Raw genomic sequence first — 13012 nt, 5'->3', positions numbered from 1 at the left:
CATTTCTGCTGCATTTGAGAAGTTTTGCAAATTTGTTTTTAAGTGCTGGAAGGTGACACGTTATCCACCCTTGGAGCTGCAAATATATAAAAAAAGGAATTGTGATTTGGCAAAAGACATCCAGTATTTAATGATGGGTGAAGCTGTCCATTTTGGTTCTCTCCGTTTCTCATATTTCCAGCCTTACGTTCAGTCCTCTTTGTTCCCACATCAGTTTTCAATTCTTTTTTAAAGTCCTCATGAAAAATTGTCAGTGTTGTGGTGCAATTTTCTCCTAATATGCACAGGTTCATATGCAATTTCCCCTAAGAAACACACTTTGGCAAAGCAATCTCCCCCTATAGAATACAGTTTTGAACGTCATTTTCCCCCACTAACAGGTGTTATTTTTTTTGACACCCTATCCCCTGGTAGAGGCATTTACTTGATCGGAGAACCGCATTGCAAAATTCAGAGAAGTGTGAATTTTGAATAATGGTTGCACTTCTATTTAGGGAAGTACAAATTTCCATATGTTTGCCTTTAAATGTGAGATGAATTGAATCCCCCCACCCCCATCCAGCCCTTGTTGCAATATGACAACCCCACATCTCATCTAGGGGTGCTATAAATATATAGTATGTAGCATCAGGATTCACTCCAAAGAGCTTGGGCCGCATGGCAACCACATAGCGATTCCTTCTGGTTTCCCGACATGTCCCTAGCTGTTAATTTCCACATCACATTTGAGCTTCCGCATGACAAAGAACTATAGTGGGATGTAGTGCAAGTTTAGTACTCGTTTCCATGCTATTTGCAAATGATTTTCTTCTTTTTCTGGAGGCAAGTAGCACATGAATGAGTCCTCAGCTTACACCATATTCTGCTGCATTTCTGGAAGGGGCTTTGACATTATGCGGAAGCACAAATATAATGTGGAAATTCACAGATAGGGAAGATCAGGAAAATGGGATAAACTGCCATGTGAATGCAGCCCAGGTGTGGAGAAGCTGTGTTGTGATCAATAGCATTTCCATTCTCTAGGCCTGTAGGGCTTCCTTTGCAAACAGCTGTGCTCAATGTACAAGCATCAGAGAGTGGATCTGAGCCACAATATCAGGGGTGGGGCAAGGTGTGGCTCCCTATTCCTGCTTCACCAGCAGTCATCTAAGCCACACAGGGGTAGGACTGTTGTTTTTTAGGGGGGGGAGAAGGCACGCGCCATGCGGGCAAGGCCCCAAAGTGGTCTTCTGCCTTCCCTCCGAAGCCAGCATGGAGAGAAAAAGCTCGTGAGCAGCTGTTCCAGAGGCAGTTCGCTCACTGGGACCGCTTGCTTCCGTGTCACACGCGGGAAGCCATGGCATACATCTTGCAAGTGACTATGGGCGAATGGTGTGTCGGGCGCTGAGGTCTCCTGCGGGGGGCAGCACCTGCATTGGAAAGAAGAATTGAAGTCACAATATTTAGAAATCGACGTGGCCCTCTCTAGTGCTCTTGGAGAGTAGTGCATACACAGTGGCGTATCGTGGGTTGCCTCTGCCCGGGGCAAGGAAAGTATTGCCCCCCTAAGAAAATTATTGTGCCCCCTAAGTGGCATTTCCATGCGGCGCTGATGTTGCTACTGGACGGAGCTTCAGCACAGCGGCGGAACATGTGCATGCAGCTCCTTGGGCTTGGGCACCACCACCGTGGCAAGTCTCACCGTCTGCCCACCTCCTCTGCTGGTGGGGGGGGGCGCCACACAGCCAAAGGTTGCAAGGGCCCATCCTCTCCCAGCTCCTGCTTGGAGTGCTGTTCAGGTGAGGCAGGCAAAAGGTTGGGGCAAAAGCTGCAGAGACACACTCGTAAGAATTTTTGCACTGGAGCAATCGCCCCAGTAGCCCCACCACCATGCTACACTACTGTGCATACATTATCTTGTAACAGCCCTGCTAGGTTATCTTCACCCATGTGGGGGGAGCACCGTGAGCAGGGTTTCCTGACATCACCTCCAAATTCTCACTGTTGGGTGGGAGGAATTCAGCTAGGGCCCATCATCCCTAGGCAGCATGGCTAGTAGCTAGGTAGGGTGGTTGGAACCTGTAGCCCAAGAATATCTGGAGAATGTAAGAACATAAGGGTAAGAACATGTAAGAGCATAAGAGCCCTGCGGAATCAGGCCAAAGGCCCATCTAGTCCAACATCCTGTGGCCAACCAGATGCCCATTAGGGGAAGCCCCCAAGCAGGATCTGAGCACGACAGCAACCCTCCCCACTTGTGGTTCCCGGCAACTGGTATTCCAAAGCATAATGTCTCCAACAGTGGAGGCAGAACATAGTGATAACTAGCTAGTAGCCATTGATAGCCTCCCTGACTTTGTCTAGTCCTCCTGTAAAGGTACGTGAGTTGGTGGCTCTCACTACCTCTTATTATAGTGAGTTCCATAATTTAAACATGTGTTGTGAAGAAGTACTTTTCTCTGTCCTGAGTCCTCCTACGTTTGGTTTTCTTGAATAGCCCCAGGTCCTAGCATTATAGGGAGGCACAAGTTTCCTACCCTTCTCTTAGGACAATTGGGGGATATCTACAGCCAGTGATAACTACTATGGTTTTTCCTCTTACACCACCTTTGCTGCTGTGTCTGAACTCTTAACTCTTCGTACTGACCTCCTGTGGCGGTAGAAAGGCAGCAAGTCAACACAATGGCTGCCACGAAGCATCCTGAGGACCCCACCATTCCCAGCCAGCAAGACCATCCAAAGTCATAATGGACTCCCAAGAACACACTGTGCAAGACAAGAGTGGTCCTCTCCATATAGATGTCAACGGCATACCAGACAGAGCCCACCAGTCCGAGGACACCTGGTGGGCCAAGAAAACACAATTATCTCAAGAAAGGCAGAGGCGTTAGTCCATATACTGGGCCACTACCCAAATCCCTCTGTATATGTTCATATATGTGGCAAAATCTCTCCATATCAACTGACCATTTTGTGCCAGTGGGCATATTTGGGCCAGTCACAAAATGGTTGCCCTGAGGTGTGCAGCATAACACAAAATGGCTGCTGGCTGTAGGCGTGGGGGCATAACACAAAATGGCTTCCATTGTGAGTCATGGCACAACACAGGATGGCCGTCTTATCTAAAGGAGCAGAAAAGGAGACCTGGATGGAAAACAGTGTGGTCCTGTCCTAGAATCAGGGCCAATGCATCCCGTTGTGTAATTATGAGGGATGAGAGAGGTTGTACAGGAGACTCCACTTTCCACCTCAAGGCTTGCCTCAGTACCTGTCCTGGTCGATAACAACAAAGCCAGACCCCAATGGAAAAGGTGCTTACTTCCGACTCCCAGGACTAATCCTGACGAATAGCGCATCTTCAGCTTAACGTGTGGCTCGTCCTTGAGAAACTTGATGCAGTCGAGGCCCAGCGCCAGCAAGACTAACGCGAATCCCGAGAGGATGTCAGCTGTGATCAGCAATGCTCGAGTCACCACAATCTTCACTGAGAAGGGACAGCAAAATACAAGGTAGTTGAAGGTCAGTCAGAGAAGCATCTGACTGGCCTGGCGTCCCCTGGCTGACTCTGTTGGGAGGAACCTTGAAGGTCTGTTTAATACTAAGCCAGGTCATTTGTCCACTTAGACCATCAATGTCTACACCAGTGGGCAGTAGCTCCCCAGGATTTCTTGCAGAAGTCCCTCCCATTTCTCTACCCGGATTCTTCTGCATGCATATCAGGAGCTATAACCACTGAGCTAGGTCCCTTTCCTAAAATTAAAGCAAGGTGCCAGATAAAGAGCTGATTTAAATGGAAACATAAGAAGCTAACATACTGAGTCATTGGTGCATCCAGCTCATGATGGTCTACACTGACTGGAAGCAGTTATACAGGAGTTCAGGCAGGCGTCTCTCCTAGGATACTTGGAGATGCCAGGGATTGAACCTGCAACCTTCTGCATGCAGAGCAGATGTTTTACCACTAAGCTATGGCTCTTCCCCCCTGGTTCTTCCCTGCTCAACCTGGCACCTGACCTGTCTTCTGACGACCTCTCTGCCTCTTCCTCTAGCTCCTGCTTCCTTATTTACCTAATCTGGTGCCTCTGACCTCCAGTCCATCCAAGATTGTGCCTCCTGCCCCTCCCCCATTTTGCAGACCAGACCCTTCAAGAGTCACCGTTTTCCAGGAATAGTTCCAGTTTACAGAAGCCGTCCTGGTTTCTGATTAGATCCCGGAATGTCCCACTTTTCCTTAGGAAGTCTCTACAGTGGCACCTTGGGTTAAGAACTTAATTTGTTCTGGAGGTCTGTTCTTAACCTGAAACTGTTTTCAACCTGAGGTACCACTTTAGCTAATGGGGCCTCCCACTGCCACCGCCGCACGATTTCTGTTCTTATCCTGAAGCGTCTGTAACCTGAGGTACCACTGTATTTTCATCGGATAAATGTTGGAGGGTCTGGAGTTACGTGACCCCCGAGCCAAGGAGATAAGTAACTGTACAACCTTTAGAAGACATCTGTATAGGGAAGTTTTTAAAAAACTTTTAATGTTTTATTATGTTTTTATATATGTTGGGAAGCCGCCCAGAATGGCTGTTGCAACCCACTCAAATGGGCAGGGTATAAATAATAAAATTGTTGTTTTTATTATATAGGACATCCCTATTTTTATTGGAGATTGGAGCACTACCCCCGTCCAACTCTAAAAATGTAGGGCAGTGTTATTACCCCTATACTGCCAAAAAACAAACTGAGGCTGAAGCTGAGAGAGATACAGCTTGCCCAAGAGTATTTGCATTGCCACAGATCACGGGCACATTATTATCATCACTATAGGCCACTGGTTTGACAACTGTGCTGGGGCTCGTGATTTGACCCATGAGGTCATGCCTTGTGCAGTGCAAGCCCCAATGATCAGACAATGGTCGGGGCCTCAGTGCACAGCTCTATTTAAAGAAAAGCTCCCCTGATGTCATTGTGATGTCAGATGATTGACAGGTCAAACTTGGCCCATGGAGGGGGGCGGGAGATAAAATTTGGCTCACCAGTTCCGAATCCAGTTCTCCCACCCACTGACGTAAGCCTATCCAACCTTACTTTAGAGAGGACTCTCCACTGGTCAGCCCTCATCTCTGCATTTTTACTCCACCCCTGGAGGCCTGATCATCAGTTCCAGCCCTTTTAGCAATCTTAACATGCTCAGAAACACCTCCCAGCACCCCCCACAATTGGGGCAAACTGTAGAAGGGGAGGGTCGCAAATTGTGCAAGGGCTGAGAAACTTGAATGCACCCGAAGATGCTTCAGCCCATCAGCTGTTGGAGACTTACAGGGGTGCTCTGCTAAAATGGAGTCATACTGGTCGCAGGTCCTGATACCGTCTTGCATGTTGGTGACACACTCCCTCCACAGTCCTCGGCATTTGTGGCTGACCTGCGAAGAAGATCATTGGAAGTTTTGGGTGCAAAAAAGGGGGTTGCTTGGGGCTGAGACAGATAGAGAAAGGGACCTCCACATTTCCAGGCTATCGCTGTACCTTTAAACTTACTGTTTTATCTCATTGTTAATAATAATAATAATAATAATAATAATAATAATAATAATAATAAATTTATTTATATCCCACCCTCCCCGGCCAAGACCGGGCTCAGGGCAGCTAACACCAAATACAAATACAGTAAAAACATTTTAAAACAAAACAAAAACCAAACAAACAGTTGATTAAAATAAAAGTTAGAATACAGTTTAAAATGCAGCTTAAAATGCAGTCTTGTTTTAGTGGTAGCCTATAGATCAAAGCCATAAGGGGAGAAAATGTCAAATATTCACTGGGGCCAACTATTCATGCTGGTCCTACATGGGCCAGCAAAAAGTGCCGAGGGAAAATTTATATACAAAATCCCATATAAGGGGTTCCATCAAAAAAACAAAAATAAGAAGGGAGGGTTAGACTGAATCCAGCCCAAAGGCCAGGCAGAACAGCACCGTCTTGCAGGCCCTGCGGAAAGATGTCAAATCCCGTAGGGCCTTCGTCTCTTGTGACAGAGCATTCCACCAGACTGGGGCCAGAGCTGAAAAGGACTGGATGTTTTAGACTGAAACATCTTAGGTTGCATCCTATTTACAACTTCCTCCACCTCCTCTGACTTCTCTTTTGGACCTCAAGATGAGAGGACACCTTGGGTCTATCCTCTGAGAACAAAGGAGCAAGCATGGCTGCCTTTGTATTGCCCAGATTAGTTGGTTAGGATAGAACGAAAACAGTTCCCTATCCCAGTTATGTACTACCTACAATAAACTACTTTTCTTACTCCACAAGCATCTCTGCATGTTGGATTGCAACAGGTAAAGTCAACTCTGCAACTAGATTCTCAAGCCATATGCTACTCACTTTGCACAGCAAAGAGCTCCAATAGGTAATTGGGCTCAGTTCCTGTTATGATTAGGGACGCGGGTGGCGCTGTGGTCTAAACCACCAAGCCTCTTGGGCTTGCTAATCAGAAGGTTGGCGGTTTGTATCTGTGTGATGGCGTGAGCTCCTGTTGCTCTGTCCCAGCTTCTGCCAACATAGCAGTTCGAAAGCATACCAGTACCTTTTCCTCACCTATTATTTATACTACTACTACTACTACTACTACTACTACTATAACTAGCTGGTTGCCTAACACAGGGCTGGCTTACAATCAAATTTCATCAGGTACCCCAGGAGAGATGAACACTTTAGCTGCCAAAATGTGCCCATTTTGCAGGCAGGGAGCCTGACAGTAGGTGGTGCCAGAGCTAATGACAGAAAGTGAAAGTGATTCCACTTTCGCCCCCATCCTCCTCCCTGTTGAGTTCTGCAAGGGGCAACACTGAGACTAAGGAGCAGGGAGCCAACAGGCAGCGCCACCCTCTGAACTTGTTATAAGGAGGTAGAGAGGTGGCAGAGCCTGGCTGAGGGCAGATTGAACTGCCTCCACTGGATGTAAAGGTTGCCCCCAGGTGGGCATGGCCAGGGAAAGCACTCCACAAGCAGAGAAGGGTGACCGCAACCTTTCTTATTATGGAGGGGCCCTGAGGGAAGGGGGATGCAATTATAGATCTGGAGAATAGGAATGGTTGCATATATAGGCACCAAGGTGGCTACCCCAGCGTAGTAGAACATGCTGGATCTCAGCTACCTGTTCCTGTTCCTCGCCCTCACCTCCAAGCTGTCGTCAGCATTAACCATCCAGCAGTCGGTCCATGTGGCCGCGACCAGGAAGAGGGTTGAAATGAGAGCGACGCAGAAGGACATCAGTTGCAAAGCCACCGCCATTGGGAGAACTACAAAGGGCTAGGAGGAGACACACGTAAGGCTCTGGGTATCTCCTCACCCTGCCCAAAATTGCTTCCCCCCAAATTGCAGCAACCTCTGAGCTTTGCTCCCAACAAGGGATCCCAGCTTGTCCCCTGTTTGCTTTGGGTGGGGAGATGGGTGTCGTTTGAAAAAAAAACTTACAGAATGAAGACACACAAACATTGCAGGAGGCTGGACTAGATGCTCCTTTGAACCCCTTCCAACGCTACAATTCTATAATTCTATGAAACGCACCTTTGCTCAGAGTCCACATATATGCACTCTGTTCCCAAGAGACTATCAGAATCATATATGTTTTTCGTTTCATGCTGATTTCCTTGACCAATGGCTTGAGGAAAATTGAGTTAGGCAAGCAGGAAAAGACTTCCACCCTTACGAAAATTTAAAAAGGGTGAGGGGATTGCGCAATAATGCCAATTCCAAGCACCTGAATTGTCCTCTGTGCTGCCAGCTTTGCCACATAAAAAAGGGTTCCCCAAGGAATAAGGTAAGCTAGAAAAAAATTAAAAACGGAATACTAATGTAGCAAAATTAACGTTTGAGGCTGAAGGAAATCTCCACACGGTGGTGATAAAACAAAGGGTGTTTATTGCTAGCAATAATGGCTCAGTGGGATCACTCTCCAAACGGTTAGCAAAGCTTTATATACATAGCTGTTATCTGTTAAAGGAATACATATGCATAAACGTCCTCCAATATAAAGTTACAACACAATACTAATTATACCATGTATGGTCTTTCCTTCATTACCTGTTCATTAGGCAAGGAAACAAAGGACTCTCTTGTGTCAAATGATTTCATTGGGTTTTATATAGTAACTTTACATTTTGGTAGTCCAAGAAGAAAGGGGAGTTGGAATTTGTTGTAAAACATTGCAGATTGTAGACCATGTCCTGCCTGAATACCATTGATTGATTGTTTTATGAAAAGTACCTTTAATAAAGCTGGATATTGTTTGGCTTGGGGGAAAAAAATGCAGACACTTAGGAAGGTTGTTTACAACCTTGGGACTAAAGCTGCTCCTAACACGAGATAAGGCACAAGGCCTCTAGCCTGGCTAGTTAGCTGAGCTTATAGGTCTCTATGTGTATCACTAAGACTTAGAAAGAAGCACACAGAACATCGCTCAAGGGCCCTGGCTTCTTTGGTCCACAGGAATTTGGGTGGGTTTTCTTTTAAAAAACTCAGTGCTCTCTACACTGACTGGCAGCATTTCTCCAGGTCTTGCCCAGCCATACCTGGACATGCCAGGAACTGAACCTAGGACTTTCTGCATGCAGGTCAGATGCTCTGCCTCTGAGCTATGAATGATTTTAGTTTTCACCTGCACGGCCTGGTTGTGTTTGCGGGAAAGGGAAGGAAAGTAACCAACTCAACTCGTAGCACCAGGGGAAGGAGGCATGATGGAAGGGAGCTGGTGATGTGTTGATGAAAAGGATGACAAAGGATGTTCTGAGATTCTCAGTGTTTTGCAGGAGGGATCCTAGTGCATGGCATAATTGTAGGCTTGTGCAATGAAAACAGATCAAAGCCCTCTGTCACCCTTTTGGAACGAATCCACTTTTGAAAAATAAATAAAAGGGAAGCGGACTTCTGTGGGGGAAGGCAGCAAAAAGTCCTGCAAGCACACCAGAACAAATTGCTCACTGACTGCTCATTGTTGTATAACAGCCCCGCAAACGAATCACAACAAACATTCAGTCAAGACTTAACTAAAGCCCCATCTGCACTGCAGTAGCATATCACTTTCAACAGTGATGGTTTTCCCCCAAGGAATCCCGAGAACTGTACTTTGTTAAGGGTGCAGAGAGTTGTTAGGAGACCCTTATTCCTCCCACAGAGCTAAAACTCCCAGAGTGGTTTAACAGCCGATCCCTCTTCCTAGGGAACTCTGGGATCTGTTAGCTCTGTGAAGGGAATAGAAATTCTCTGTGTTTTGATTCAGTGATTGTTTCGGAGAAAGTGACTTTGTTAGGTTTTCCTTTAAATGTGAACTTAATCTGATTCCTCCGCCATTTCTAGAAACCCCCCCATCTTTCCAGAAAGAAAATAAGACTGTAAGAATTATTAGTATTATTATCCTCCTGCCCCCATCCTATTCGAAGTGGAAACAGGAGACTGTAGGGAAGGCCCTTAACTCAGTGACAGAGCCTCTCTCACAGACCACAATGCCCTCCCAAGGAAGATCACAACATTAGGAGTTTACCTTTAAGTTGGGTGCACAAGGGCCTCTGCTTCTGTCATCCTTGTGAAGGAGATCCCACAGAACATCTGAAGAGAAGCCAGAAATTCAGGTTAAGTCTTTTCCAGGAGTTTTAAAACGTCAATAAGGTGACATGAGTTTGCACCACCAAACCCAGGAACCGTCACCTGGCAGTACAGGGGCAGAATTGAACCCCACCTGGCAGTACAGGGGCAGAATTGAACCCCACCTGACAGTACAGGGGGCAGAATTGAACCCCACCTGCCAGCCCTGCCACTGGCCTGTTTAGTAGCAATTGAAACTGTCTCTGAATCAGACTCCTTAAAAAATAAAAAATAAAATCCAAGCCATGTCAGCTGTGCTTTGGGCTTTAACAGCGTGATGGGCTTCCTTGCAATTAAAATGGCTATGGGTCAGAAAGCATAAACAGGTATTGGCATCTTCGGGAGCTTGGCAGGCGATACTGGCACGCAGCGGTGTGCCCTCCCTCCAGAACTAAATCCATCACTTCCTCACTGAGGATCAAGGCTACATCAATTATTTCCGGAATTAGAGGTTCCAGTCAACCTCTCCAAAAGAAAGGCTGGGAGCCTTTCCTGCGGATCCCTGGGTTCCTGGTAGAGGGTTTGTTAAGAGGTCAAGAATGCAATGATTTTGCTAAATCGGACCAAAATCCATCTTAGTCTGGTATTCTGTTGCCAACAGTAGCCAGCGGGATCAGGGGTGGCTGGTGCCCATTGGACAAAAGGGAGGGAGCCCAACAGTAGGTGGCGCTAGAGCCAATGACAGGCAAAGCCAAGCAATGCTAGCTTTCTCCCCATCCTCTTCCCTGCTGAGTTCTACAAGGGGTGACCCTGAGACTAAAGAGGAAGAGCACTCAAGAGAGAGACAAGATGTCAGGAGAGCAGGCAACTCTTAGTCTCAGGGCTGTGGGTTCGAGATTCCTGCATTGCAGGGGGTTTGGACAATTGATGCAAACGGCCCCTTCCAAATCTACAATTCTATGACCTGTGATTAAGACCACATCTTTGATGCAGAAAAGGCCAAAAACCTCTCCCTCTCTTCCTGTTTCCCAAGTCTGCAGCTGGAATTGTCACACGTGCTTGTTCCCAGTGCCTGCAAAGTGTGGGTGCCTCCTCTTGATGCTGAGTGTTAAGATAACAGGTTGGAGCTGCCATTGTTGCCATGAACAGTTAAATCATTCTTACTGCTGCTTCATTTGCCTTGAGCATCAGACAAGAGGCTGCTTGCTGGGCCCTTCCAAACAGAAGTGTCTGTTAAAGCGGAAGAAAGAGCTTCTGTGTTTGGTATGAAGCATTCTGGAGCTCTGCCAGACAGCTCAAAGTCTTGAGGCCAGTTCAGGAGGGCCACGTAGATTGCTTTGTTGCCTGGGGTTCCGAAAAGGTTCAGAGAAGATCATTTATCAGACTTTTCAACCAGGTCCACCCTCCCCCTCCTCTTATCTGGACCAAGGATGGATAAGTCCAAAACCTCCTGCAAGATGAGCTTTGATGTTCAAAGACAGCGCAGGGCACACCAGCTATTAGGGGATGTAAATCTTGAGCTGGGAAGTCTGGCCTGACTCAAACCTGATTTTTCTTTTCATTGCCATGAACTCGCTAGGCGAAGGTTGGCAGGTCACCATTTTCTCAGCCCTGACTTCTTTTGTTTGTGACATGGGAAGTAAGAGCACTTGTAAGTTTGTAAGCCGTTACGTCCTTTGCCCCACAGGTTTAAAACACATGCCTTCCCACAAAGATTCCTGGAAATGGTTGCTTATTATATGTGCTGGCTGCTGGGGGGGGGGGAATGACAGTTCCCAGGTGTCTTCCGGGAATACATGTCCTTTACATGTGGGCAGCAGAGTTCACTTTGGGTATCCTTTGGAGGAGAGCATGCTGCCATTTTTAATATACTGTATGTAAAAAGGTAAAGGGGTAAAGGGACCCCTGACCATTAGGTCCAGTCGTGACCGACTCTGGGGTTGCGGCGCTCATCTCGCTTTATTGGCCGAGGGAGCCGGCGTACAGCTTCCGGGTCATGTGGCCAGCATGACTAAGCCGCTTCTGGTGAACCAGAGCAGCACACAGAAACGCCGTTTACCTTCCCGCAAGAGCGGTACCTATTTATCTACTGGCACTTTGACGTGCTTTTGAACTGCTAGGTTGGCAGGAGCAGGGACTGAGCAATGGGAGCTCACCCCTTCGCGGGGATTCGAACTGCCGACCTTCTGATCAGCAAGTCCTAGGCTCTGTGGTTTAACCCACAGCACCACCTGTGTCCCATACTGTATGTAATACTGGCTTATTTACAAATTTATACATGCCATTGGTGGAAGTGCAATTTTCAGAGTCCTGGGCCAGGGGTCAGAGTGTGCCATGTATTTGTTGTTTTGCATGCCATTTTCAGAGGGGAAATGGCGAAGAATGCAGATCATTCTAGCCTTCCATTTGAAAGTCTGTCTGGTCCAAGTCTGGTTTAAAGACAGAGAAGCAGAAGAAAGGAGATGAGCTAGTTCAGTGGTTTTCAACCAGTGTGCTGTGGCACCCTGGGGTGCCTTGAAAAACGGTCAGGGGTGCTGCAGGAAACACTGGCATCTGCCCCTCCTTCCCTCCCTTCTCTGATGTCCTCTCTTGTCTTCCTCCCAAAGGCTTGCACAGCTATTTGTTGCAGCAGCCCTGGCTACAAGCTCCCCAGGCAAATGGTGCCTCTAGGGCTGACCAGGGGGTACTTCCCAGGTCCCTGTCGGCAGTGGGAGGAGGCACCTCTCTATGGGGCAGGGAGGGCAGCTCAGAGACCAGGGATGGCAGAAGCGGCTACCTGGAGGACTCCCAAGGAGAGGGGAGAGGAGGCTGAAGAAACACTCCACAAGGGAGGATGTTCAAAAAAGGGTGAGAGGCTGCCAGCTCTGCAGGCAAGGGGTGACATAACTGGGCTCCTGAGCCCCATAGGGTTGCCGCAGAAAGAATGCAGTTGGTCAAGGGAGCCGTGGACTCAAAAAGGTTGAAAACCTCTGAGCTAGGTAGACTGCAGTCTTCAGCTGTATCCAACAGCAACCTGCTCCGCTACTGGATCGACACCCCTGTTTAGATGGCTTAAAGAAGAACTGAGCCCAAACCAGTTCCAGGCTGGCTTGACACCTGAACACACACACACACACACACACACACACACACACACACACACACTGCTTTTGGCAGCTAGTGATATCTTGGGCCCAGCTGATTTTTGCAGAGGCTTCTGAAGCTGCCTAGAACTTCAGAAAAGCAGCCCCAATTAGCCCACATTAGGCACAAAAGCCGCAGGGGAGAAGATTACCTCTCCTTTGCCCCCACCCCTTTCCATGGCATCCTGCGTGTGCAGACGGATTAGGTTAATTAGCGTTTCCTGCATTCATCAGCCCAAAAAATGAGAGGAAAGGTGGGGGAGAGAGAGGAATGAACGATTTGGCTCAAGTGGCTAGTTACAGGCAGCAGCAAAGCTGAGGCTCCCCAGTAGCAACTGGACGAC

General features: G+C 47.6%; 1 protein-coding gene across 1 annotated transcript; it reads right to left on the bottom strand.

The window, feature by feature from the left end:
- Positions 1 to 1320: 1320 nt before the first annotated feature.
- LOC128420323 (claudin-16-like) lies at positions 1321 to 7260 on the bottom strand. The gene is made up of 5 exons (XM_053401929.1): positions 7144 to 7260; positions 5288 to 5390; positions 3299 to 3463; positions 2627 to 2821; positions 1321 to 1409 (listed from the first exon to the last, which is right to left on the bottom strand). The coding sequence occupies exons 1-5, from the start codon at positions 7255 to 7257 to the stop codon at positions 1321 to 1323; spliced, it is 666 nt and encodes a 221-aa protein (XP_053257904.1). The 5' UTR covers positions 7258 to 7260.
- Between the last annotated feature and the right edge of the window lie 5752 nt (positions 7261 to 13012).

This window comes from Podarcis raffonei, chromosome 8 (genome assembly GCF_027172205.1).
Source record: "Podarcis raffonei isolate rPodRaf1 chromosome 8, rPodRaf1.pri, whole genome shotgun sequence".
Lineage (NCBI taxonomy): Eukaryota > Metazoa > Chordata > Lepidosauria > Squamata > Lacertidae > Podarcis > Podarcis raffonei.
The sequence above is the reverse complement of the archived record's forward strand: the minus strand, read 5'-3'. Positions and strand labels throughout refer to the sequence as shown.

Coding starts and splice junctions, on each gene's coding strand:
- LOC128420323 (XM_053401929.1), bottom strand. CDS start 7,257: ATGGCGGTGGCTTTGCAACTGATGTCCTTCTGCGTCGCTCTCATTTCA. Junction 3,464..5,287: donor CATTTTAGCAGAGCACCCCT/GTAAGTCTCCAA, acceptor GTCCCTTCTCAG/TGAAGATTGTGGTGACTCGA. Junction 2,822..3,298: donor ATTAGTCCTGGGAGTCGGAA/GTAAGCACCTTT, acceptor TTGGCCCACCAG/GTGTCCTCGGACTGGTGGGC.